Source organism: Barbus barbus, assembly GCF_936440315.1.
Source record: "Barbus barbus genome assembly, chromosome: 39".
Classification (NCBI taxonomy): Eukaryota; Metazoa; Chordata; class Actinopteri; order Cypriniformes; family Cyprinidae; genus Barbus; species Barbus barbus.
Genome location: NC_136717.1, coordinates 14,325,150 through 14,350,362, shown reverse-complemented (window position 1 = coordinate 14,350,362; position 25,213 = coordinate 14,325,150). Strand labels below are relative to the sequence as shown.

Sequence of the window (25,213 nt, the reverse complement as noted above, 5' to 3'; positions counted from 1 at the left end):
GTTTTCAAACCGACGACAAATCTGAGGTAAAATAAATAAATAAATAAAAGTTTCAATTTAAGAAGTTTGTAATGGTTGATATCAGAAAAAGAAACGCCGTAGCTAAATAAAACTAAATTAAATAGAAACGTGGTTTGATAACATCATTGTTTGATTTCATTATTTATTTATTTTTAATAAGGAAGAGGGTGTTAGGAATTATATTTGCTCATTTGCTGATTCCTGAAATAATGCATACTAACTGTTGCCTTCCCTATTTACGTAGTATTAATAAAATATTTTAAGTAAGTTACCATTTAGTATAAATGTGAAATATATATGAAATATAAAGTTTTTCATAAATGTTTGTAGATATCCCGGGTCTTGTAATCGGTCGTTTAACCCATTTAATCCCAACATTTTCCCAGCTGAGTGAGCACAAGTATTTTACTTCTTGGATAGTACAATGAAATAAACTTAATGCCTTTTCTAAAAAAAAAAAGAAGAAGAAAAATGAAATAATTTTACACGCTGGTTATACGTGTAAACAGCTGCTCAAACAGACGCAACAGAATGTTACAGAAATAAAGTAAGATCATTTACTTATTTACTTTTACTGTCAGGCACTGTGGGAATATTAACATCATAATTTTTTTTTTGGCTTTTACTTTGTTTCATTTAATGGGACAATATTGAATGTGAACCAGTTACTTATTAAAAATGTGACCACTGATATGTTTACATGTTTATCATCATGATTTTTATGAGACATTTATATGAGAATAATAGACCCTTTAAATATTATATGTATCAATTATGGTAGCTGTATCTGTATTACGACATATTTTATAGAGCCTTAACATCATCTTTCAGAAGGGCAAACTGGCATTAAATAGCTTCAGTCATGCAGTTACACAAACTATATTAAAATACACTTTCATTCATAGTTAAAAAAAAAAAAAACTTTCTGTCACAGAGCATTACATGGGTTAGGTGAGAAGGACTTCATGCTATCATGTGATGTTAAACCTGTGTGTGTGTGTGTGTGTGTGTGCTATCAAAGGCATTTTGAAGGGCATTTTTATCAGGTTTTGGCTAACAATATGTGATGTGAGTCATGCATTCTCTCATTCATTATTTAAGGATGTCTTGACATACTAAATTGCAACTTGAATATTATGAATTTGTGTCTGGATGTTCAGTATAATTACAGAGCTTGTTAAACATAAAAAACTTTAACTTACAATACTGTAAACTCTGTTAAGAAAAAAAAAACTTTAGAACAAAAGTCAATCAAAATTCTAATTTACCCCTATTATTGGCTCTCAGAGACCATTAGTGTGATTTTTTTCCTGCTTCAGGGCTCCTTTAAGTCAAGTCTGCTGAATTTCTAAACACACTCTAAACCTACTCATATGAACATATTTTACAAAGCCACTTAAAACAGGCAGAGTACTGTTTTATCTGTCAGGTAGGCTACAGATAGAAGTTTTGTTTCAAACAAGGCAATATTTCTCCAATAAAATGTGCATAAACTAAAATAAAATATAAAATAATATCTAAAAACCTCACTCTGTGTTATTAAAGAAGAAAAGGAAATCAGGCAAAAGCTTTGATCACACCACCTTTTAGTTATTATTCCTTTTTATATATAGAAATGTAGGCAAAAAAGGATAGGGCTGACATAAATAACATCAGTGCATCTGGGCTCAAAAATCAAGATATAAATACTGAAGTCATTGCTTCATTCTCTGCCGGTGGTTAAAGTAGAAGTAGAGGAACACACTCGATGAACCCAGGTTTATCCATACACACGCAGCTAATCAGATTAAAGGGCCAAATTGTGTCCTATGTGTGAACGCGCGTGTTTATGTCCGACACAAAGCGGCCTCGTGAGAATTAACATGAGATGGTGGCAAGCAGATTATAACGAAAGGGTTGTTGAGTTCACATGGCATCACATGTTTGCATGAAACATATTCTTGTCTCCAGCATTACATGACTCTCATATTAAATAAATAAATATATGCAAGAAAAAAGGGCAGATATTAATGCCACCAAGTTCTTAAAATTTGTCAACCAGAAAGTCAAGGAGAGATTTGGTTATATGACATTTAATAGACGATTTTAAGGATTTGTGCTGGTTAGAAATTGCTTTCTCAGGCAACCGATTAGCTTGAAAATATCTGGCCGGAACGCTTTTAGGTCAAACAATTCAAAATGACTACACTAGCATTTATAAGTTAAAGATGGTGAAATCTCACACCAAATAGAGTTATCATGTAACAAATCGCATGCGATCGTCTGACGCATGTCAATCACAGTGAAACGCAGCGAGAGGCCCACTCGATGTAGAGACATCGCTCCTGCAGTGCACCGGCTGCACCTTTTGTCTTTCAGCTCATCACAAATTCAGACCCGGCATCACTTGCATACTAAACAACCCCAAATGCTTCAGTCATACACAAGTCAGCTCAAGAGAAGCCTGCTGCTAATTATTTTTTGTGCCCGACTGAAATGTGGCACTATTCAATAGAACTAAAGGGCGTAATGATCTTCAGCGGCGTTTAATGCAGAACTTTCTCCACGCCTCGCACCGCCAGTGTGTAAGTGTGTGAGTGTACAGAGCATTGAGCCCTGGGCTGTGCTAATTTGCAATCAGACTCTCTCTTTGAGTTCTGTCTGTATGCCCCCAGACAGTGTAAATGGCAGCTGAGACAAAGCTCCCATTCTCTCCGTGCAGGCCCTCATAGTTTTATTTCAGGCCAGTGCTCTCAGACAGAGGGCATTCTGGGAAAGCCAAGAGATGGCAGTGGCAAAGGGGGCGGGACGCTGAAAGAGAGTGCGAGAGAGAAAGGCACGCTGCAACGGCCCCCTACCTCCCTCTACGACCGGCGTCCATGGACACGCTGCAGTACCACACCCACAACACTTGCACTCTGCCAGTGTCTCGCCGTTACGAGAACAAACATCAGTTTCATTTCATAGTTCCAGAATTACATCACGATTATTCAAAGACTAAATAAGGAGAAAAAGGATGTCATTGCCACTGAATTAAACATCTAACCTAAACTAGAACTGTCTTTTTATCATGATTACTGCAATCATGCCATTGCCTTGAATACAAACTTCTTTGATTGTTGATAAACTTTTTCTTTTTTGTTATATCTATTTATTTGTCTAATGTTCATATGATTCTACTTAGAATTTTTATCTATCTATATTTAGAAAAGGTCACTAAGTTTTAAAAAACTTAAGTTTTTTTTTTTTTATTCCTGTCTATTCAGTAAGGATATACAGTCATTGTGCAGTAATGATGTCATCACCTTGCATACAAAATCCCTTCTATGATTGTTAAAATTCCATTGTTAACTATTTATATACTGTATTTATTAACTTTGACTGTTTTGTCTAAGTTTTCTTTTAAGAAATGATTTCTATTTCACAAGGATTCATTAAAGTCATTTAAAGTGACAGTAAACATGTTTATAATGTTACAAAATATTTCAAATAAATGTTTTTTTTCAATCAAACAATTCTGAAAAAAAGTATTTCACTTTACAAAATATTAAGCAGCACAACTGTTTTCAACATTGACAATAATAAGGAATGTTTCTTGACCACAAAATCAGCATATTAGATTGATTTCTGAAGGATCATGTGACACTGAAGAGTGGAGTAATTATTACAGAAACAAACAACATTTTAATACTAAAAAAATAACAATATTTCATAATATTGAAGTTTTACTGCGGCCTTGTGGAGCATGAGACAAAAACATTACAAACTCTTACCAACCCCAAACTTTTAAATACTAATGTACATACTGAGTAAAGAGGGAGTATTAAATTGTTGCTGAGTCATGGATTTTGGAACAAAAACACATGCCTGGGGTTTCAGTAATGCAAGTCTATTATATGAGATATCTTTACTGTGATTTCAAGAGCCAAGACAATGCCTGTCACAGCCCCGCAACCCAAGGCTACAAGTAAATGATTACCGAGAAGCGAGCCGTGTCCTCAGAAAGGGGTCACGAGCTTGAGGCAACGAGAGAACGATAAAACCCAGAGCACAACTATGACTTTATCACAAGACCAGATAACATCCATATTCTCCATATCCTCAATGCTGACACCTATTTCTTCAAAGTAAATTTAAAGTAAGAGCCCAAAGTGAAAAATCTGACTACTGGCTCCACATGGTCTCTTTGTCTGAGGTGAAGTGAAAAACGGTGAGCCCAGTTAAGGCCGACAGCTGTGTGTATCAGTTTACATTAAGAGTGATTTCTTCTGGTGTTGGCGCTTTGATATGCTGTCGGTTCAGCTCTTCACACGTATGGAATCCCTTTGGCTCAACATCGTTCAAAAGATGTTTCTTTTACAACTGCTTATTCTGGACATAAAGCAATATAATCACATGAATTAGCTCATATTTGCATCATCTTGGTCCGATTCCCAGAAACAGATTAACCTTAGTCCAATACTAAACTGCATTATCAACAGTGATTCTCCATAGAAAATCCCTTTTATTCTGAGATTTGGCTTAATCTGTGCCCGAGAAGTCACACATTTAAGACATATATCACTACACTGTGAGCTCTGAGGCTCTGAAAGCAAGGCATTTCTTCCTTTGAAGGATTTATTTACATGTGCTCGATTGCCCTAGAGACCTTCGTTTCAAACCCAAATGTGGATTAAATTTGGTTAAAATATTAAGGTGGTAGCAGGTTCTCACAATCAGCCTGACAGCAGGTCTTTGGCTCCAATATTAATACTACGCAATTCTCAGAATGACGGAAATACACTACAGACTTTTTCGCCAGCGAAATCACTTGTAATTACGAAATGGAAAAAACCAAATGGGTTAAAAAGTTCAGTGAGAAAAAGGTGATATTGGCGTAAATGGCACACAACATGGTGTGATTGACCTTGACCAACTGTGACCTTGGTGTAACCCTGCCTGGAAAGCCTTGCACTGGCAGTGGTGTAGTGAAGTTACTGTGTGTGCTGCCCCATCTCTCTCTGGCTCCACATGATGACAAACAGCTATTGTAACGGCATACCGCAAGAACAATTGTCTTCTTATGCCTCTCACAGAGAGTCAGAAGACAGTGGCAAAAGTTTAACATTGCAGCCACAATTAAATCAGAAACCTTTCGCTCAGTGGCCCGTTATAGTGAGACAGGGTTTTGTGTAAGGTGGCTGGTTGTGGTGGCAGGGTACTGAAAGGTAAAAGGCCCTAGAGATTACCTTTTTCGACAATAGGGGCCTTTAGTGTTTAGTCTCAAGTGGAGACCTTGAACTCCTGAAAACAATGGAGGTCAGCAATCAAAAAGGGGTTAAAATCCCACCATTTGGATGCTCCAAATCAGCATAAACCAACTTGGAAACGAATGTCTAATTTGGTCTTTTCAACAGGAATGACTGAGAATTTACACTACAGAGCAGAGAATTGAGTGCACTTTGCTATTGCTCCTCCCCATACACTCTCTCTCTCACACACACACACACACACTAAATGACATCACCACACATCTGTTGTCCCAACAGGCATTCATCACATGGGCACCAAAACGACAAGCTTCTCTTTTTTTTACCCATCTTACAGTCTTTCCATCCCTCTCTCTCATTCTCTGCACTGACCTGTGGCTTTTCTCTACCTCATCCTCTATTCACACATTGTGGAATTGGGAAAGAACTTTCATTAGAAGTCAATTAGCCATTTAGGTGACCCTTCAGTCCACCCGTGTGATTACACACAGACCCCATCAACCAGGTCAGCTGTAATACAGTGAGGCTGTTGTTAAAAAAATAAATAAACTAAAAAAAGACAAAAAAGATTGACTCACAGGAAAAATCCAATCTTCCGTCTCTTTTTCTCTGGACCTCTTGTTCTCTCCAAAGTATTTTAATTGTCTCACATTTTTCACTTTTTCCTTGTTGTTGTGAATAACAATAACACCCAGTCTAGAAAAATCCCAAGATCAAACAGCTAGTGCCCTTTGACCCTCAAACCAGAGGTCCCTGTAATATTTTAAACATTACATTTATATGCATCACTACCAAAAAAATGTCCTGATACATTATTCATAGCTACCATCTTTTCAAATAATACTATCCTACACCATCTTTTGCTAAATGTAATAATCTCAAGTGAGATCTAAAAATGTAACCACATCAAATGATCTTGGCACAATGAAATCTGAACAATGAATGCTGTTTGAATGCAATGTGATTTTTCTAACCTCGTATTCTAAAAAATGGCGGGCTTTGGGTCCGAGCAAGGCAGTCTTGGTTCAGCTTTAATCGACAGTGGATAAGTTTATACTTCTGAGGGCGGGATACAAGATGGCGGGAGCAGTGAGGTGCAGTTCTCATTTGGGGCGGCAGTACATTTCTTCATCTTTTGCGATTTGGCAATCAAGTAGAGCCCCCTTGTGGACATTCATCAAAACTGCTCTGACCACAGGATGTATGCTAAATCTGAGTTTACTTTGATGCAGGGACAGACAGAGTGAATATCCTTACACCAGTGATTGGAGGAAGTCTGGTCTGAAAACTGGTATGAGGGGATCATTCTGTGGAGCTCTGCCTCCCTCTACTGGTATGTTTCATTATTGCGCTTTCAAGTATCCTCACTACTATAAAGTTAGGTCTTTTAAATTAAAGTTTTCCAAGCAAATGCATTTTTTTTTATGTATGCTTGTAATATAATATAATATAAGCAATTGGTACAATTTGGGGATTTTTATAAAATACATAATGTAAAAAAGAACGCAGTTTATTTTTTATTTATTAATGAAAGAAACTCAATATGTTGACAGTTGGTAAGTATCAAACCACACTGTCACTACTCCAGCTGTTTCTGCATCTGTTTGTGGGTAGACATACCAGCATCTGGTTTATGTTTTGAGTGAGAAAGAACAATAAAAAAAGAATACATTCTGGAATAACTTATAGGAAATTGTGATTTACACAGACATTTATAAGCAACACATTAATGAAAGTATGCAGTTTTCTTCTTTTGCGTGCATCAATTTTTTTTTAAATGGACTGTAATTGGGAAGACGTCTCTAAAACATTTCCGTACACGTTTACAATTTTCTTTTGTCAGTTCTGAGGATTTAGCCAAGCATCATAAACATGTGACCAAATTCAACTGTGATAGAGCATCATGTGGTCAAAATCGACTGTGATTTACCAACTTGTTGATCACACGCACTTGGACTGTGTCACTGTGCAAGAGAGAAAAAAAAATGCAGAAAGTAATTGCAGATGAAGAACTGAAACCAGCAGCCCCGAAGGGAGGTGGAGTATATTGATGTCCACTTTCCATTCCTTGCACTACAGAACAAGAGTGCCAAACAAGCCTTTTCCGTCTCAGCTGGCATTTTTTAAAGGGCTCTCGAGCAAACGGGTCACTGACAAAATGCAATGAGACAATGATATTCCCCCAAGACGAGGAAAATTGTCCTCTTTTCCACTACAATCTTGATGAAGTAAATGAAAAGAAACAGATTCCATTGTGTAACCTTCCAAACTATGAGAGCACAGCTAAAGTGCAGTTTTGGCTAGAAAGCTCTGTGGTCAAAAACACTAACAAAAGCATCAGAGGGGGTGTTTTTTTCTTCTTCTTTCTTTTCCCTTTTTTTGTTCCTCCCTTCCATTCTCTTTGAATACCATCCATAATTTTCTTTTGGCTGAAAATTTTTATAGGAACATGGTCTTTATCTACAAGTGGGCTGGAACATGGGGTCGAATAGAAGATTTCAATTATATCTGCCATTCTTTTGGCTTGTGCATGTATATAACAGAAAAAAATAAAAATAAAAACTCAATACATCATCAAGAAAGAGGATGTTTCAAGTGCACATTGTGCTACTCATAAGTCATAAATAATCGAAGGGAGTTATATTCTTATAATGCATCATCTCCAACATCGACTTTGCTTCATCAAACACCATGTCAAGCGCGATGGTTGGCTAAGCTGGAGGACATACCTAAAGAAACACACATAACAAGGTCTTGCAAATAATCGAAAAGGTCAACTGCAACCATTGTGCTCCCCAACAGCACTGTTCATTTCAGGACTGAAATGCATAGTGACAGTAATGGATGCCAGATTAATAACATGAATCCAATACCAAACTATATAACATTCTGGTTTGAGTTTCCATCGCTTTAGCAAAACCTGAGATCTGCTGCAACCATCAAATACAAACAGAAGCAGAAACTCTGAATAGGCAGTGCACTTTGATCTCTGCACTAGCGAAAGACAGAGGCTCATAAACATGTCCACCCTTTGAAGCTTATGAAAATTGCACAGCTAATTCCCCACCTTCTATCCTGTGCAACCTTCTCTGCCTTAGAGCAAACAAGCTTTTGTTTGCACAGAGCATCTTTACAAGAGACAGTAAATCTGTTTGCTTTCCTTCATCAATCAGCCCCCATCACCCAGCAACATTTGACTTGATGTTTTCCATTATGAGCAAGCACATTTGTTGTTTTTACATGCCTTCTCTAGGAATTGATTTTATTTTTTATTTTTAGCACATGACTGATTACATGTACATCGACTTATTGGGCTGTTTGTGACATGAGAGAAGTCGCACTTTTACCAATTGCCACTAGCAGGAGCAAGTTTTCATTCAGAAGAATGGTGGATGGATAGGAAATTAAATATTTTTGAATGGATAACGAGTTTCTGTTGTTTGCATGCTCTGATCATCTGGTTGTAGGTTTGATTGTTGAAAGTTGCACTGTGTACATTGCATATGATAAAAGAAACAATGGCACTAAGTTATTTAATAATTTCATAATGCAGTTATTTAATGGGTAGTTCACCCAAAAATGAAATCTCTTTCATAATTCACTTTATATAGTTCCATACCAGTATGACGTTCTTTGTTCTGTGGAACGCAAAATAAAACTTTAAAGTTGCTTGAACTTAACTGACTTTAAAATGTCTTATTTTGCTGGTAAACCACCAACAACGATCCAACTAAACTACCTAATGAGCAGCTAAAACCAGCTAGAAACCACGTTAGTCGTCTTAAAATTGATTTTCCAGAACAGTCTGTAACTTGCCACATTATTGCTTAGTTGTATAAGCCTACAGCCTACAAAATATTCAATTACTTTTAGGAGAGTCGAGGTTTAAAGGTAATTTCTTGTCAGTAGATTTCGCCTCGCGCACTACGTCTGATTTGGCGCCACAAGGACAAGAACATCGCTTTTTAGCGAACTTTTTAAACAAAACACAGCATTGATATACATGAGTCAGGTAAATGTGAAATAAAGCAATAAATAAACACATACTTGTAGGCTACTTATTAGCACGTTTTGTTGACATACAGCGATTTTGTACTTGTAATACATGTAACAAGAATCGATCTATACGTTTGAATGTAGAATTGAGAAGGTTCAAACCTTAATTAGGGGGCTCAGACCTCCCCAAACCCCTCATAATTCGCATAGCTCCGATTGATGACCCATGCCTGCCATCTACAGCGATGAGAGAAGCTGCATGCATCATTTACTGAAATGATAGTAGTCTGCCAAAGCAGAACACTTTATGACTGTGCTTTCACTTTTTGTGTCTTACAAAAAGTAAACAGAAGCGGTTTCGATCCAGATTCATATCTCATCAATCTCTCTGACATTGAGCGCAATATATCACAAATAGGCGGAGATGTCACTCAACCGTGCCCGTAAAGGTGGGCGGACTAGAGTGTCCAAAATCCCCCCCCCCCCCCCAACACGAAACCCAAAATCCCTAAAATCAGCCGTCAGCCCGCGGCGGGGAGCAGACTCTGAATTAGCCTGTATCGCGCAGGAGATGACGGATCGGACAGCTCACCGAGCAGCAGCGTGACTTCAGAAGTTCGCCATGCGCAGCATCTCATCCTGCGGTGCACTGCTGTCAGTCTACTACCCCCAGATCTTCCTCATCCTCACCAGCGGCAGCTACCTGTAGGTTTGAACTACTGCTTTCATTTTTATTCTAACATTTAATATCCTGTCGACGTTTTTGGCACAACAGTCAAGCGCAATTCATGTTAAATTAAAGGGATTATGGTTATTGCACTGCAAGATTTGAATGGTTTTTGAGAATGCAAACAAATCATTATTTCCGCAGATGTTGGAAATGCCTTTTAGTGCACCTGCTGTGTTACACGATGTGCTTTAATTGTGTGCTTTAATTAAGAAGCAAATGCTGAATTGCGCGTGACAATATAAGGAGCCATTCAGCATATATACTTAAAATGTTTTATTTAAAAAAAAGACAATAATGTATCAGAATCCATTCACTGTAAAATTTGTACTAATTTAAGTAATAATTAAAATTGTGCAGTAAAAGATGTGAATTAACTGCAAGTGTAATTAACACACAATATAATTTACTGTAAAATTGTAGTTTTCGAAAGTAAACAATATTAATTACCATACTTATCTCCTAACAAAATCTATTACATTCAACACAACATTACATGTTCTTTTACTTTAAAACGTTGAAGTTAATTAAATAAAGTATGGCTAAGTGTATATAGTAAATTCCCACAAATGTTAATATCTTAAATAGTTATGTTTATTGGTTTTGGTAACAGTTATGCACAGTATGGTTGATTAGTTCATGTTTATTGCATTTTAAGTGTCCTGTGTTGCACTGATGGTGTTTTTTTGTTTTTGTGTGGATAACACTACATGTGCAATGCAGGTTTATTAGCTATTGCTGGTGAGAAGGCACATTTTGATGAATTTTAAGTCATTATCTGCCTTTACCACCTGCATTATTACGGCGTTTAATAGTAGCCTATATTTTGAGTTACAAAACAGATTTTAGTAGTTAGCATATCAGTTAGTTACACAATAATATACAGGCAGCAAAACACCTCCCAAAACAGTATTTTTACGGTGAAGTTCTTACTGCAAGTACTTATTAAAATGAGCAGATTTCCAGTTATATAACATTCATACCACCCAGTTATAGGCTAAACTTGTCATGCCTGTACAAACCAGTTCATTCAGTCAAAATTGATGAGATTACCTTTCATTCATTTGCTGTTAGAGTGTGAGGATAATGTTTTACTAGTTACAACATCATGTTCTGATCTCAAATGTTTATAATTGGAAAACTGCATTTGAAAAAAAAAAACGGAGGGAGAGATGTGCAAGATGTGGCTGGAAAAGAGTGAATCTTTTATTTGCACTAAAGTTCAGACTGTGGAGAAATTACTCAGCCACACATTTCAAACATACGTGTAGACCATAAATTTACTTTAAATAGATTCTGGTCAGAAGTGGTCAGCATTATTTAAAGCTTTGACTTGGAGTTTGTCAAATTTACATTTTGTTCTCTGATTCGTAGCTCATTTGGTAGCCTGTAGAGTAGACTATTTAAAATGTTCTTCATGGATTTTCCTCAGACCAGACCATTTAAAAAAAATCCTTTTAAAGTTACCCTGTATTCAGATGCTATTAAATAGCATTCGTGTTACAAGAACAAGAATGCTAAGCTGTTATTGTGACTGATGAATGGACACTCTAGTTTTGGTAGCTCCTCTCAAGCCTGGCTTTCTTGGCTCAAATGTGTTTATTCCAAATCTGTATCAGGACATTTGTTGTAATGCTCTAAAATAGGATTTCATCTTGCAATCATTAGTACCAACATCCCCCACTGTGTCAGGAATAGTTTAATCCATTAAAATAGCTCAATATTTTTCTGGATCGTGTTATCTAAGTTGTTAGTCAATAGACTAACACTGGGGTTCACTTTGTTTAAGAACAGCAGAACAGACGGCTTGATTTACAAGAATAACCCACATTTGTGTGTGGTTTCACTTTATGGGCTATATATTCTGTGATCATGTGGTTTTTGTCTGTAGAATAGTTTACGGTTAGCCTTCTGATTTGTTTAGACATTATTTGGGAACCCATTGCATTTTAAATCAAGTTCAGTTCCACGCTAGCCTGTAAAAGCCTTGATTCATGAACTTTGAGTTGTTTGTTGTTCTGTTTTAAATGAGTCATGAGACGCTCTTAAATTCTTTCATTATAGTTAAGACAATCCTTTAAATGTTTCCTGTAGTGTATTGAAAAAGATGGAAATGTCTGTGAGGAAACCGTCTGGCAGAGTGCAGTTAAATCATCAGGGTATTTGAAGGGTTTATACAAACCTTTTAGAAGCACTATAAATATATCTTCTAAAACACTAAGCATCTTAAACAGTTGCAGTCCACTAACCAAGAAAATGAAGTGCTGAAGAGATTTCAGATGAGAATTCTGTCATTTACTCAGTCTCATGTTATTCTTTCTTCTGGAAAACACAAAAGATGATATTTTAAAGAATGTTCTAACTGCTTTTGTTCATGCAGTAAAAGTCAATGGGGTCCAAAACAGCACTGGACCCCACTGAGTTTTTAGTTATACAGGTTTGCAATAACATGAGTTGAGTAAATGATGACAGAATTTCCATTTTTGGGTGAACTGTCCCCATTTCTTGAATACCTGGTCTACATCAGCTGCTGACATGAGTGTATTTGGTCTCCTCCAAAGGGCTTTGTCTTCAGTCGTGGCTTTGGGCGCAAACATCATCTGCAACAAGATCCCCGGCCTGGCCCCACGACAGCGCGCCATCTGCCAGAGCCGCCCAGATGCCATCATCATCATTGGGGAGGGCGCTCAGCTGGGCATCAACGAGTGCCAGTATCAGTTTCGCTACGGACGATGGAACTGCTCTGCCCTTGGCGAGAGGACCGTCTTTGGGCAAGAGCTGAGAGTAGGTCAGTAGGTGCAGCCCCGTGAGCTGTGCTTGTGTGTGTGTAAGTGTTGCTTTGGCTGCGATTTGTTTCTGTTGGAGTGTGGCTCTGCGAAACAAGTAAGACGACAAGAGGTTAAAGTGGACGCAATCTGTCCACAATTACTTTAAAAAAATCTTTCAACGAAACATTTGCACAGTTACAAACACACACAAATGGCATCGGCGACTTTGTGAGATCCCCAACCAGGAGAGCACACAGTAATAGGGTTTTTTAATATAGCACTCCGATATAAATTGCCTTTCAGTCAGAAATGTTTTGTTACAGTCAGGGTGCGGTGCGAGGCTGTGTTTAATTCAATGGTCCTGGTAACAATCACTCTTTTGGGGGTTGGTTGGCTCTACACAACATAATCTTATTTCTTTTGTTCAAGGAAATGTATGTTTCTCGGCTGTGGCGCACTCTATCCTTGCATATATATGGGTCCTAATGTCTATGAAGCTTTTTATGTTCTGTTGTGCAAACTGCTTGTGTGAGAGAAAGAAAAGCCATTGTATTGTTAAACTGTAGCAAAAAAGTTGAGTTTCATATTGCAATAACTAGGAATGGATGGAATCTACAGACCATTTACTCAATTTCTGCACCAATTTTAATAATAAAAAACTGAGTGTGCTATACTTTTATTGGTAGCTAAAAGCATAAACAAATTAACTAAAATATTTAACAAACAAACATATAAAAAGCATGACACACTATACCTACAGCAGAGAAAATCTTCTAAAATGCTTTGCTTTTTATCTAATTTCATAATTCTCAAAATTGAATTTTCGAATGGGCATTTTAGGATTAACCGTAGGTTATTTAATAGCCATTGTGAACTTTACTGAAAGGCCAATGGGTTTTCCCACAAAATCGGTAAGAATAACAGTAGTTAAAATGCACTAGTGGATCCAGGCACGCATTACTTGTCAAATTAAACAAAGACTTTGTAGCATTCAAATGTCTTGGCTTAAGGGAAATATCTTGTGCTCAGTCAAACCTGATGATTAGTTATAGGACTTCGGCTTTAGCTATGAGAAAAACCACAATGCTAATGGTCTTTTCCATTTTGCAGGATGGAGAGGGTAACCACTGTTGCCTTTACAAGATTCACTGCCAGCATATCTTCATGAGGGATATTATCCTAAAAAAGAAAACAACAGCAATTTCATATTTATTTCCTGCTTATACTATAAGCGCAAATCAGTGTATACTAAAATATTGCGGTATTATTGGCAGACCTTTATGATTAATCTTCATCTAAAGTCTGGGAACAAGATCTGACTATAATTGCAAATGTGATAACCAGAGTTCCAACTCTTCACAAGAGGGGGTGGGGGGTAATAAATAAATAAATAATAAGAGAGCAATAAGAAAAATGGAAATATAATGAAAATAATTGAAAAATATTTAAATTTTAAAAAATAATTATGTTTTAAGAAAGGTTTTACACAAAACACAAAAAGATCAATGTGAAGCCAATGTGAAGCTACAAACCTAAACCGTTCAGAAATCCATTTAGCATAGAACGATTCATTCCTCCATATCGGAAAACCCAATGCAACAGTTTGTTTTTAATTAAAAGAGAAACTATTGCATTCGGTCGTTAATTAATGCATTAATATAGAGATCTTTGTAGCGGTCAGTCCATTCTTGCTAACCTCTTTTCATAAAGGGCGACCAGCAGGGGTCAGTTTAGTCTCCTTGCATCAATCTTGAGATCAAGAGTGTTCTGTCCTGGAGATTTACCTCCCTGCAGAGTTTAGTTCCATCACAGATCAAACAAACATGAACCAGTTAACCATTTCTTAAAAAATTACAGTCAAGTGTGTTTTTGCTGCTTCACATTGGAAGTTAGACCCTGCTAGTAAATGGAGTTGCTACAGGGTTGAGTGGGATGCACTCACTGGCATGGACTTTGGGACGTCAATGGTGTCAAATCATCTCAGAGGTTCTACTCTCTTCTTCCTAGGTAGCAAGGAGGCTGCATTTACCTACGCCGTCACAGCAGCCGGTGTTGCTCATGCTGTGACAGCAGCCTGCAGTCAGGGCAACCTGAGCCACTGCGGCTGTGACAGAGAAAAGCAGGGCTATCACGACCAGGAGGAGGGCTGGAAATGGGGCGGCTGCTCGGCAGACGTCAAATACGGAGTGGAGTTCTCCAGACGCTTTGTGGACGCCCGAGAGATTAAAAAAAATGCAAGGAGACTAATGAACCTGCACAATAACGAAGCAGGAAGAAAGGTATGGAAGAAAAGTTGTATAGAGTAATATACATATACAGTATCTCACAGAAGTGAGAACACCCCTCACATTTTTGTAAATATTTTATTATATCTTTTCATGTGACAACACTGAAGAAATGACACTTTGCTACAATGTAAAGTAGCGAGTGTACAGCTTGTATAACAGTGTAAGTTTGCTGTCCCCTCAAAATAACTCAACACACAGCCATTAATGTCAAAACCGCTGGCCACAAAAGTCTGTACACCCCTAAGTGAAAATGTCCAAATTGGGCCCAATTAGCCATTTTCTCTCCCGGTGTCATGCGACTCGTTAGGCAAGGCAAGGCAAGGCAAGGCAAGTTTATTTATATAGCACATTTCATACACAGTGGTAATTCAAAGTGCTTTACATAAAAGAAAGTGAAATAGACATTAAAATCAATAAAAACATGGAAATAAGAATAATAAAAACAAGGAATTTTAAAATGATATAGAAAATGATTTAAAATAAATTTAAAGAAAATGATTATACATAAAATATATTGCAGTCAGTTCGGACATATAGCACAGTGCTCATTCAAATGCACAGTTAAACAGATGAGTTTTGAGTCTTGATTTAAATGTGGCTAATGTTTTAGCACATCTGATCTCTTCTGGAAGCTGGTTCCAACTGCGGGCCGCATAATAGCTAAACGCAGACTCCCCTTGTTTTGTGTGAACCCTTGGTGTTTCTAACTGACTCGATCCTAATGATCTGAGTGGTCTGTTTGGTTTATATTCAGTGAGCATATCAGCAATATATTTAGGTCCTAGGCCATTGAGTGACTTATAAACGAGTAAAAGTACTTTAAAATCAATCCTAAATGTAACTGGAAGCCAGTGTAAGGACCTGAGGACTGGTGTGATATGCTCAGATTTTCTGGTTCTAGTCAGAATCCTGGCAGCAGTATTCTGGATGAGCTGCAGTTGTCTAATGGTCTTCTTGGGAAGGCCGGTGAGGAGACCATTACAGTAATCCACCCTGCTAGTGATAAAGGCATGAACAAGTTTCTCCAAGTCTTGATTGGAAACAAAACATCTAATTCTTGCAATATTTTTGAGATGATAGTATGCTGATTTAGTTATTGCTTTGACATGACTACTGAAACTAAGGTCTGTCTCCAGAATCACCCCAAGATTTCTGACTTGATTTTTCGTTGTTTGACCCCTAGAGTCAAGGTATGCATTCACCTTGAGAACTTCATCTTTGTTTCCAAATGCAATGATTTCAGTTTTCTCCTTGTTTAACTGAAGAAAGTTCTGGCACATCCAACTGTTAATTTCATCAATGCATTGGCAGAGGGAGTCAATGGGGCTGTAGTCATTTGGAGATAAGGCTAGGTAAATCTGGGTATCATCAGCATAGCTGTGATAGGCAATTTGGTTCTTCCTCATTATCTGACTTAGTGGGAGCATATACAGGTTAAACAAGAGCGGTGCAAGAATTGAGCCTTGTGGGACTCCACATGTCATGGCCGTCCACTTAGACTTATGCTCTCCTATACTCACATAATAACCTCTCCCTTCTAAGTATGACCTGAACCATTTGAGTGCCATCCCAGAAAGCCCGACGCAGTTTTCCAGTCTCTCTAAAAGTATGTTAAGTGTTACAAGGTCTCAAGTGTGAATGGGGAGCAGGTGTGTTAAATTTGGTGTTATCGCTCTCATTCTCTCATACTGGTCACTGGAAGTTCAACATGGCACCTCATGGTAAAGAACTCTCTGAGGATCTGAAAAAAAGAATTGTTGCTCTACATAAAGATGGTGTAGGCTATAAGAAGATTGCCAAGACCCTGAAACTGAGCTGCAGCACGGTGGCCAAGACCATACAGCAGTTTAACAGGACAGGCTCCACTCAGAACAGGCCACGATATGGTCGGCCAAAGAAGTTGAGTGCACGTGCTCAGCGTCATATCCAGAGGTTGCGTTTGGGAAATAGACGTATGAGTGCTGCCAGCATTGCTGCAGAGGTTGAAGGGGTGGGGGGTCAACCTGTCATTGCTCAGACCATACGCCGCACACTGCATCAAATTGGTCTGCATGGCTGTTGTCCCAGAAGGAAGCCTCTTCTAAAGATGATGCACAAGAAAGCCCGCAAAGAGTTTGCTGAAGACAAGCAGACTAAGGACATGGATTACTGGAACCATGTCCTGTGGTCTGACGAGAGCAAGATAAACTTATTTGGTTCAGATGGTGTCAAGCATGTGTGGCGGCAACCAGGTGAGGAGTGCAAAGTCAAGTGTGTCTTGCCTACAGTCAAGCATGGTGGTGAGAGTGTCATGGTCTGGGGCTGCATGAGTGCTACCGGTACTGGGGAGCAACAGTTCATTGAGGGAACCATGAATGCCAACATGTACTGCAGAGACTGGGACGCAGGGCAGTATTCCAACATGATAACGACCCCAAACAACAACAACAACAACAACAACCTTTATTTATAAAGCACATTTAACACAATAAAAATTGATCCAAAGTGCTGTACATAGTGCATAGCAGGACTACACTATAAAAAACAACAATTACAAATTTCCAAAAGCTAAGGAATAAAAATGTGTTTTCAGAGTAGATTTAAAAATGTCCAATGAAGAAGCAGACCTCACATGATAAGGAAGAGCATTCCAAAGCTTAGGCCCAGCCACAGAAAAGGCCCGATCACCCTTTAATTTGTAGCGACTTCGTGACACATTTAAAAGCAAGTGATCTGAAGATCTGAGTGCCCTAGCAGGACAATATGGCACAATAAGATCACAGATATACCTTGGTGCACAGCCAGACAACGCCTTATAAACAAACATAAGAATCTTAAAATCAACTCGAAACTTAATGGGAAGCCAGTGAAGGGATGCCAAAACAGGATAAATATGATCCCTCTTTTTAGACCCAGTCAACAGTCTTGCAGCTGCATTTTGCACAATTTGTAATCGAGATAGTGAAGATTGAGGAAGACCACAATAAAGAGAGTTGCAATAATCTAATCGTGATGTTACAAATGCATGAATTGCAACTTCTAAATCTTTGCTTGAAAGAAGGTTCTTCAACTTTGCAATAGATCTTAAATGGAAAAAGCTTCCTCTAATAACCGCACTAATTTGTTTATCAAAGAATAGTGAAAAGTCAAAGATCACTCCAAGGTTTTTGATTTGTTTGCATACATTCGTTGAGAGAGGACCTAACTGGGCTTTCAAAGCAGGAGAGAAATCTGCCGGACAACCCAGAATTAAAACCTCTGTTTTATCCTCATTTAGCTGCAGAAAATTATTTGTCATCCACCTCTTGATATCATCTACACATTCCAATAACACATCAAATGGAGCAGTGGTGTCAAGCCTTACTGGGAGGTAAAGCTGAGAATCATCTGCATAACAGTGATATGAAATGTTGTACTTTTGAAAAATGAGGGCCAAGGGGAGCATATAGAGGGAAAACAATAAAGATCCCAAAATAGATCCCTGGGGCACACCAAACAAAACAGGCGCAGATGGCGAGGAACAATTTCCTAAATTTACAGAAAAAGTCCTCTTTTCGAGGTAGGAAGCAAACCACTTTAGTACAGTGCCCTTGACACCTACCATATATTCTAGCCTTTCAAGAAGAATGTTGTGGTCAATGGTATCAAATGCAGCGCTCAGGTCTAACAAAACCAGCACAACACAAGAGCCTGAATCTAGAGCAAGCAAGATATCATTTGTAACCCTCAACAGAGCTGACTCAGTACTATGTAACGATCTAAAGCCAGACTGGAACGTGTCCAAAATATTAAAAGAATTCAAATAAAACTGGAGCTGTGAGAAAACTACTTTCTCTAAAAGTTTAGAGATAAAAGGCAGTTTAGAGATCGGTCGATAGTTACTGCACATTTCTGGATCAAGTTGAGGTTTTTTCAACATAGGTTCCACAATTGCATGTTTAAAACTAGCTGGAACGACACCTTTGGCTAGAGAGCTGTTTATAATAGCGGTTACCATATGACTAATGGTAGAGAAAACATCCTTAAAAAGACGAGCCGGGATAATATCTAACTTAGAACCTGAACACTTCATAGTAGAGATAATATCAGCTAGCTGAGTTGGAGAGACAGGTTTAAAGTTAGACAGACAACTCATAGGACAGGGCAGTTGCAAGTGACATGGTTCAGATGGAACAATGGAGCTTCTAATATCAGCAATTTTTTGAGTAAAATGTTTTAAAAAATCTTCACAAAGCTCAATAGAGGCCTCAGATAAAATATTCGTGGTCGGGTTTAGAATAGAGTCAATCGTATCAAACAGGACTTTTGGTCGCTTAGCGTTGTCAGAAATTAATTGAGAAAAGAAATTTGATTTTGCCTGTTTTACTGCCGTTTGATAGTTGAACAGACTTGATTTTAAAATGTCAAATGAAATCTGTAGCCTATCTTTTTTCCACTTTCGCTCCGCTTTTCGACACTCTTGTCTGAAAGCGCGGGTGTCATCATTTAACCACGGCTGGCCAGCAACCTTCATCTTTTTACGCTTAAGCGGAGCAACAGCGTCCATAGATATAGAGGATGCTTTATAAAATATCTCAGTCAAGCATTCAGTATCCGTTTCATTCAGAAAATTATTATTAAAATGTGAAGAAAAATGTTCAGAAAACAAATTTGCAGTATTTGAGTGAATAGCTCGAGAGAGAAATGAAGGCTGAGGGCAAATAGAAGACGGGAGAAAGCACTCAGATTCAAACAAAATAGGATAATGGTCAGACAAACACGCATCAATAACCTCCAGTTTTGAAATCAAAAAGCCACGAGACAGAACCAAATCTAGTGTGTGACCCAGATTATGAGTTGGACCACATACAGATTGTACAAAGTTCAAAGACTCTAAAATAGTTACAAATTCTTTGACCAACGTTTTAGAAGGGCAGCAGAGATGAATGTTAAAATCCCCAAGAATCAATAGTCTATCAGCCCGAGTCACCAGATCAGAGAGAAAATCAGAAAATTGTTGCATAAAATCCTTATTGTATTTAGGGGGTCTGTAAATCAGAGCACATAGCATAGGACCATTTAAATCAACCTTCAGTAACTGGACTTCAAAGCTAGAAAAGGTGTCCGTAGGTACAGGCTTACATTTGAAACAGTTTTTAAAAATTGTTGCAACTCCACCACCATGTCCAGAGGCCCGTGGAGAACTGAGAAAAGCACAGTCAGGAGGCGCAATCTCGGCAAGAGGCATCAAGTCACCCTGTTTTAACCAGGTCTCAGTCACAAATAAAAAGTCTAGGAAGTGAGATGTAAACAAGTCATTTAAAATAAAAGATTTGTTCGATATTGACCTTGCATTCACTAAGGCCATCTTTACAGTAGCAGGGCAAACAGACTGCCGAGATCTGAGAGGCGCGTGTTTGAGCAAACTAATGTTTTCAAGATTGACACTCTGACTCTTACCATTTGATCTAATGGAAGAGCGGCGATGTGGCGACCAGATGACCGGGATGGGATAATTATCCTGAGACACAGTCGAAGTCCTCACAAGGGGGTCACGGCGAGATCCACGATGGATGTACCTGTGGCAGCGTGTAATTCCCAATGCGGCGCAGCGGTTGTAAGTTCCGCCGGAGAGACGGCAGAACGAATTTAGTCTCTGTAAATCCACCGAAGAGTATTTAAGCACCATATTTGGAGAATTATCCACACCGGGAACGACAAAGAGACTCCACTTTGAAGAACAAACAGTAGAACTCCAGCACACCAGTGTGCAAATGATATAACACCACATTTCAATCTGGATTCACTCCTCCACGTTCAAGTTCACCAAACGGATCTCAATAGATCCACGCATTCAGATCCTCCGACTCATTCAACCATGAAAGTACCCAACAATAATCAGGTGAGATCTCCTCGATCAAAGGGCATAAAATATCCTCAAAATTAGGCTTAATTTTAGATAAAAATAATATAATAAAATACCGGAGAGCAGCGGCAGCCAAACACACCTCCAAGACGACCACTGCCTTGCTAAAGAAGCTGAGGGTAAAGGTGATGGACTGGCCAAGCATGTCTCTCCAGACCTAAACCCTATTGAGCATCTGTGGGGCATCCTCAAACGGAAGGTGGAGGAGCGCAAGGTCTCTAACATCCACCAGCTCTGTGATGTCGTCATGGAGGAGTGGAAGAGGACTCCAGTGGCAACCTGTGAAGCTCTGGTGAACTCCATGCCTAAGAGGGTTAAGGCAGTGCTGGAAAATAATGGTGGCCACACAAAATATTGACACTTTGGGCCCAATTTGGACATTTCTACTTAGGGGTGTGCTCACTTTTGTGGCCAACAGTTTAGGCATTAATGGCTGTGTGTTGAGTTATTTTGAGTGGACAGCAAATTTACACTGTCATACAAGCTGTACACTCACTACTTTATATTGTAGCAAAGTGTCATTTCTTCAGTGTTGTCACATGAAAAGATATAATAAAATATTTACAAAACTTTGAGGGGTGTACTCACTTCTGCGAGATACTGTAGGTGCATTTTAAAAAAAAGTCAATATCGAGAAAAAGTTCTCTTTTTTTGTTACTTATTTCAAAAAGTGAAACTTTCATATATTCTACATTCATTACATGTAAAGTAAAATAGTTCAAAAGTTTGTTTTAATTTTGATGATTAGAGCTTACAGCTCATGCAAGTCAAAAGTATCTCAAAATATTAGAATATTTACATTTCACTAATTGTTTCAATTTCATTGAATGACCATGCCTACAGTATAAGTTCCGGGTATCTTTTGTTCTTTGAAACCACAATAATGGGGAAGACTGCTGACTTGGCAATGGTCCAGAAGACGATCACTGACACCCACCACAAAGAGGGTAAGTTACAGAAGGTCATTACTGAAAGGGGAGGCTGTTCACAGAGTGCTGTATCAAAGCATACTAAATGTAAAGTTGACTGGAAGGAAGAAATTGGGTAGGAAAAGGTGCACAAGCAACAGGGATGACCGCAAGCTTGAGAATACTGTCAAGCAAAGCCGATTCAAACACTTGTGAGAGCTTCACAGAAGTGGACTGAAGCTTGAGTAAGTGCATCAAGAGTCACCACGCTCAGACGTCTTCAGGAAATGGGTTACCAAGCCACTTCTGAAACATACCACGTCAGAAGCATCTTACATGGGCTAAGGAGAAAAAGACCTGGACTGTTGCTCAGTGGTTCAAAGTCCTCTTTTCAGATAAAAGTAAATTTTGCATTTCACTTGGAAATCAAGGTCTGGAGTCTGGAGGAAGATTGGAGAGGCACAGAATCCAAGCTGCTTGAAGTCCAGTGTGAAGTTTCTGAAGTCAGTGATGATTTGGGGTGCCGTGACGTCTGCTGGTGTTGGTCCATTGTGTTTTATCAAGTGCAAAGTCAATGCAGCTGTCTACCAGGAGATTTGAGCACTTTATGCTTCCATCTGCTGACAAGCTTTATGGAGATGCTGATTTCCTTTTCCAGCAGGACTTTAGCACCTGCCCACAGTGCCAAAACCACTTCCAAGTGGTTTGCTGACCATGATATTACTGTGCTTAATTGGCCAGCCAACATGCCTGATCTGAACCCAATATGGAATCTATGGGATATTTTCAAGAGAAAGATGAGAAACAGTGGATCTAACAATCCAGACGAGCTGAAGGCTCAATAGTGCCTCAGCAGTGCCACAGGCTGATCGCTTCCACGCCTCACTGATGCTTGAATTTGTGCTAAAGGAGCCCCGACCAAGTATTGAGTGCATAAATGAACACACTTTAAAGAAGAACTTTTCAGTTTTGTAAATCCTTTTTTTTTTTATTGCTCTTAGGAAATATTCAAAAATTTTGAGATACTGGATTTTTGACTTTCATGATCTGTAAACTCTAATCTTCAAAATTAAAACAAAAAAGAACTTTTGAAATGTTTTATTTTACATGCAATGAATCTAGAATACATGAACATTTCACTTTTTTAAACAAGTTACAAAATATAATGAACTTTTTCATATTCAATTTTTTGAGATGCACCTGCATATATACAAAATTCATGCAGCAAAGAATTACCATGTTTCCATGTGATTTAGTTCATAGAACCCATGATTTGTAATACACTGCTTTTAAACAGAGGGATTAAAGACTTGAGGGGCAAACACATAGGAACATTACTACTGAATCTCAAATCCTTCTCACTGAAGGGGAATATTAACATTTAACTAAACGGGTAAATGTCAACTATCACGTACCGCTGTCTGTTGAACATATCAGTAACACATCAAACAGCCAAATAGTTCTGCTTTTAACTCAAATGTAACCATATACATAAATGGGGACTTGAGAATTATGGACATTTCTTTCGTTCTTTGATGTGGCCCTTCGGAAGGTAGAGAAAATTACAGGGTATGATTTGGCTAAAACATATTTTTTCCTCTTAGTTTTGACAGATATCTGGCATTGCACACTGAAACATTGCTCAGGACGTATTGAATAATGGGTTTTGGTTCAAATTGCTGAAAACAGTCAAAATAAAATGTCAAGAATTTCCCTTACCCGTCAGCTGCATGAATTCACTCGCACCACAGCTTCAGAGGCCTCTGATGAAGTCATGCCCATTGTAAAATACTATGCGAGTATTACTAGGAAATAAAAACCAGATAAACCACATTTTTTAAAAATGTGAAATATAATATCTTTCAGGATTGTTACAACATACATGCATACATACATACACACACATAGCATGATGTTTTAGTAAAAGTCTGAGCATTGCAAATAAATAAAATGTAGTTTAAAAATGTTACCAATATAATACATTTTTAATTGATGTCTGAATTTTGTAAACATAAAATGTAATAAAGCAATATAACTTGCTTACAATTTATCTTTATATTTTAAGTTGTAAAATATTTTACATTTATAATTATAATTACACATATTATAATTACATTACAAAATTACAAATAAAAGTACTAAAACAATGTATATATTTATTTAATTTTATAAGTCAATATATTAGTGCTGGGTAACGATTAATCACACTTAATTGCATCCAAAATAAATGTTTTTGTTTATATAATATGTGTGTGTGTTCTGTGTATATTTATTATGTATATATAAAGACACACACATACAGTATATATTTTGAAAATATTTACATGTATTCACACATGTATATATATATATATATATTCATATAATTTATATTATACATAAATATTTTTTAAATAAACATAACATTTTTCTTAAATATATATATATATGCATGTGTGTATTTATATATACATAAATATACACCAGTACACACACATATATTATATACACAAAATCTTATTTTGTATGCGATTAATCGTGATTATTCGTTGCCCAGCACTACAATACATACATTACCTTTCATTTCCAAAACAAAGCACAATCATTTGGTGACACTGGGTTTTTCTCTACTGTTGCAGGTTCTAGAGGAACGGATGAAGCTGGAGTGTAAATGTCATGGTGTCTCCGGCTCATGTACCACAAAAACCTGTTGGACGACTCTGCCGAAATTCCGAGAGATCGGCTACGTCCTTAAAGAGCGTTATGCCACTGCGGTCGAGGTGGAGGCCGTGAGAGCCACGCGTTTTCGGCAGCCATCTTTCCTGCGTCTCAAGCAGTCCCGTGGGTACATAAAGCCCACCGACACAGACTTGGTTTACTTGGAGCGCTCGCCCAACTATTGTGAGGAGGATGCTGCGACAGGGAGCGCGGGAACGAGAGGGCGGCTGTGTAACCACACATCCCCTCACACGGATGGCTGCAACCTGATGTGCTGCGGCCGGGGCCACAACACCCATCAGTACACACGCGTGTGGCAGTGCAACTGCAAGTTCCAGTGGTGCTGCTTCGTCAAATGTAACACCTGCAGTGAAAAGATGGAGGTGTTTACCTGTAAATGAGCAAGTGGTAGAGTTAAAAGGACAAGAAAGAAAGGCGAGAAGCCAATGGAAAGAAACAAAGTGTTTGAAACAGAAATGCAAGTGGCTTTGTTTTGCACATCAGGCAGTCTTTATGCAAGAAAGCCCCGCTGAAGGAGACTGGGATGAATAATGAAGATGCCAGAACTTCAGAGGAAAACGCACTGACCTCAGACCGACTTTTTGTGAATTCATGCAAACATATGAACGCTACATTTGTAGATCTCAGATTCTCACAGACTTGAGAAAGGTCAGATGGGGCCTGTCCTGAGGACCA

General features: G+C 38.2%; 1 protein-coding gene across 1 annotated transcript; it reads left to right on the top strand.

Moving 5' to 3' along the window:
* Positions 1-9,867: 9,867 nt before the first annotated feature.
* Positions 9,868-24,918, top strand: LOC306858778 (protein Wnt-7b-like; the record flags this gene model as incomplete). The annotated part of the gene is made up of 4 exons (XM_079399499.1): positions 9,868-9,950; positions 12,534-12,764; positions 14,752-15,019; positions 24,439-24,918. 4 exons carry the CDS (start codon positions 9,868-9,870, stop codon positions 24,916-24,918), a joined length of 1,062 nt encoding a protein of 353 aa, XP_079255625.1.
* Positions 24,919-25,213: the final 295 nt, after the last annotated feature.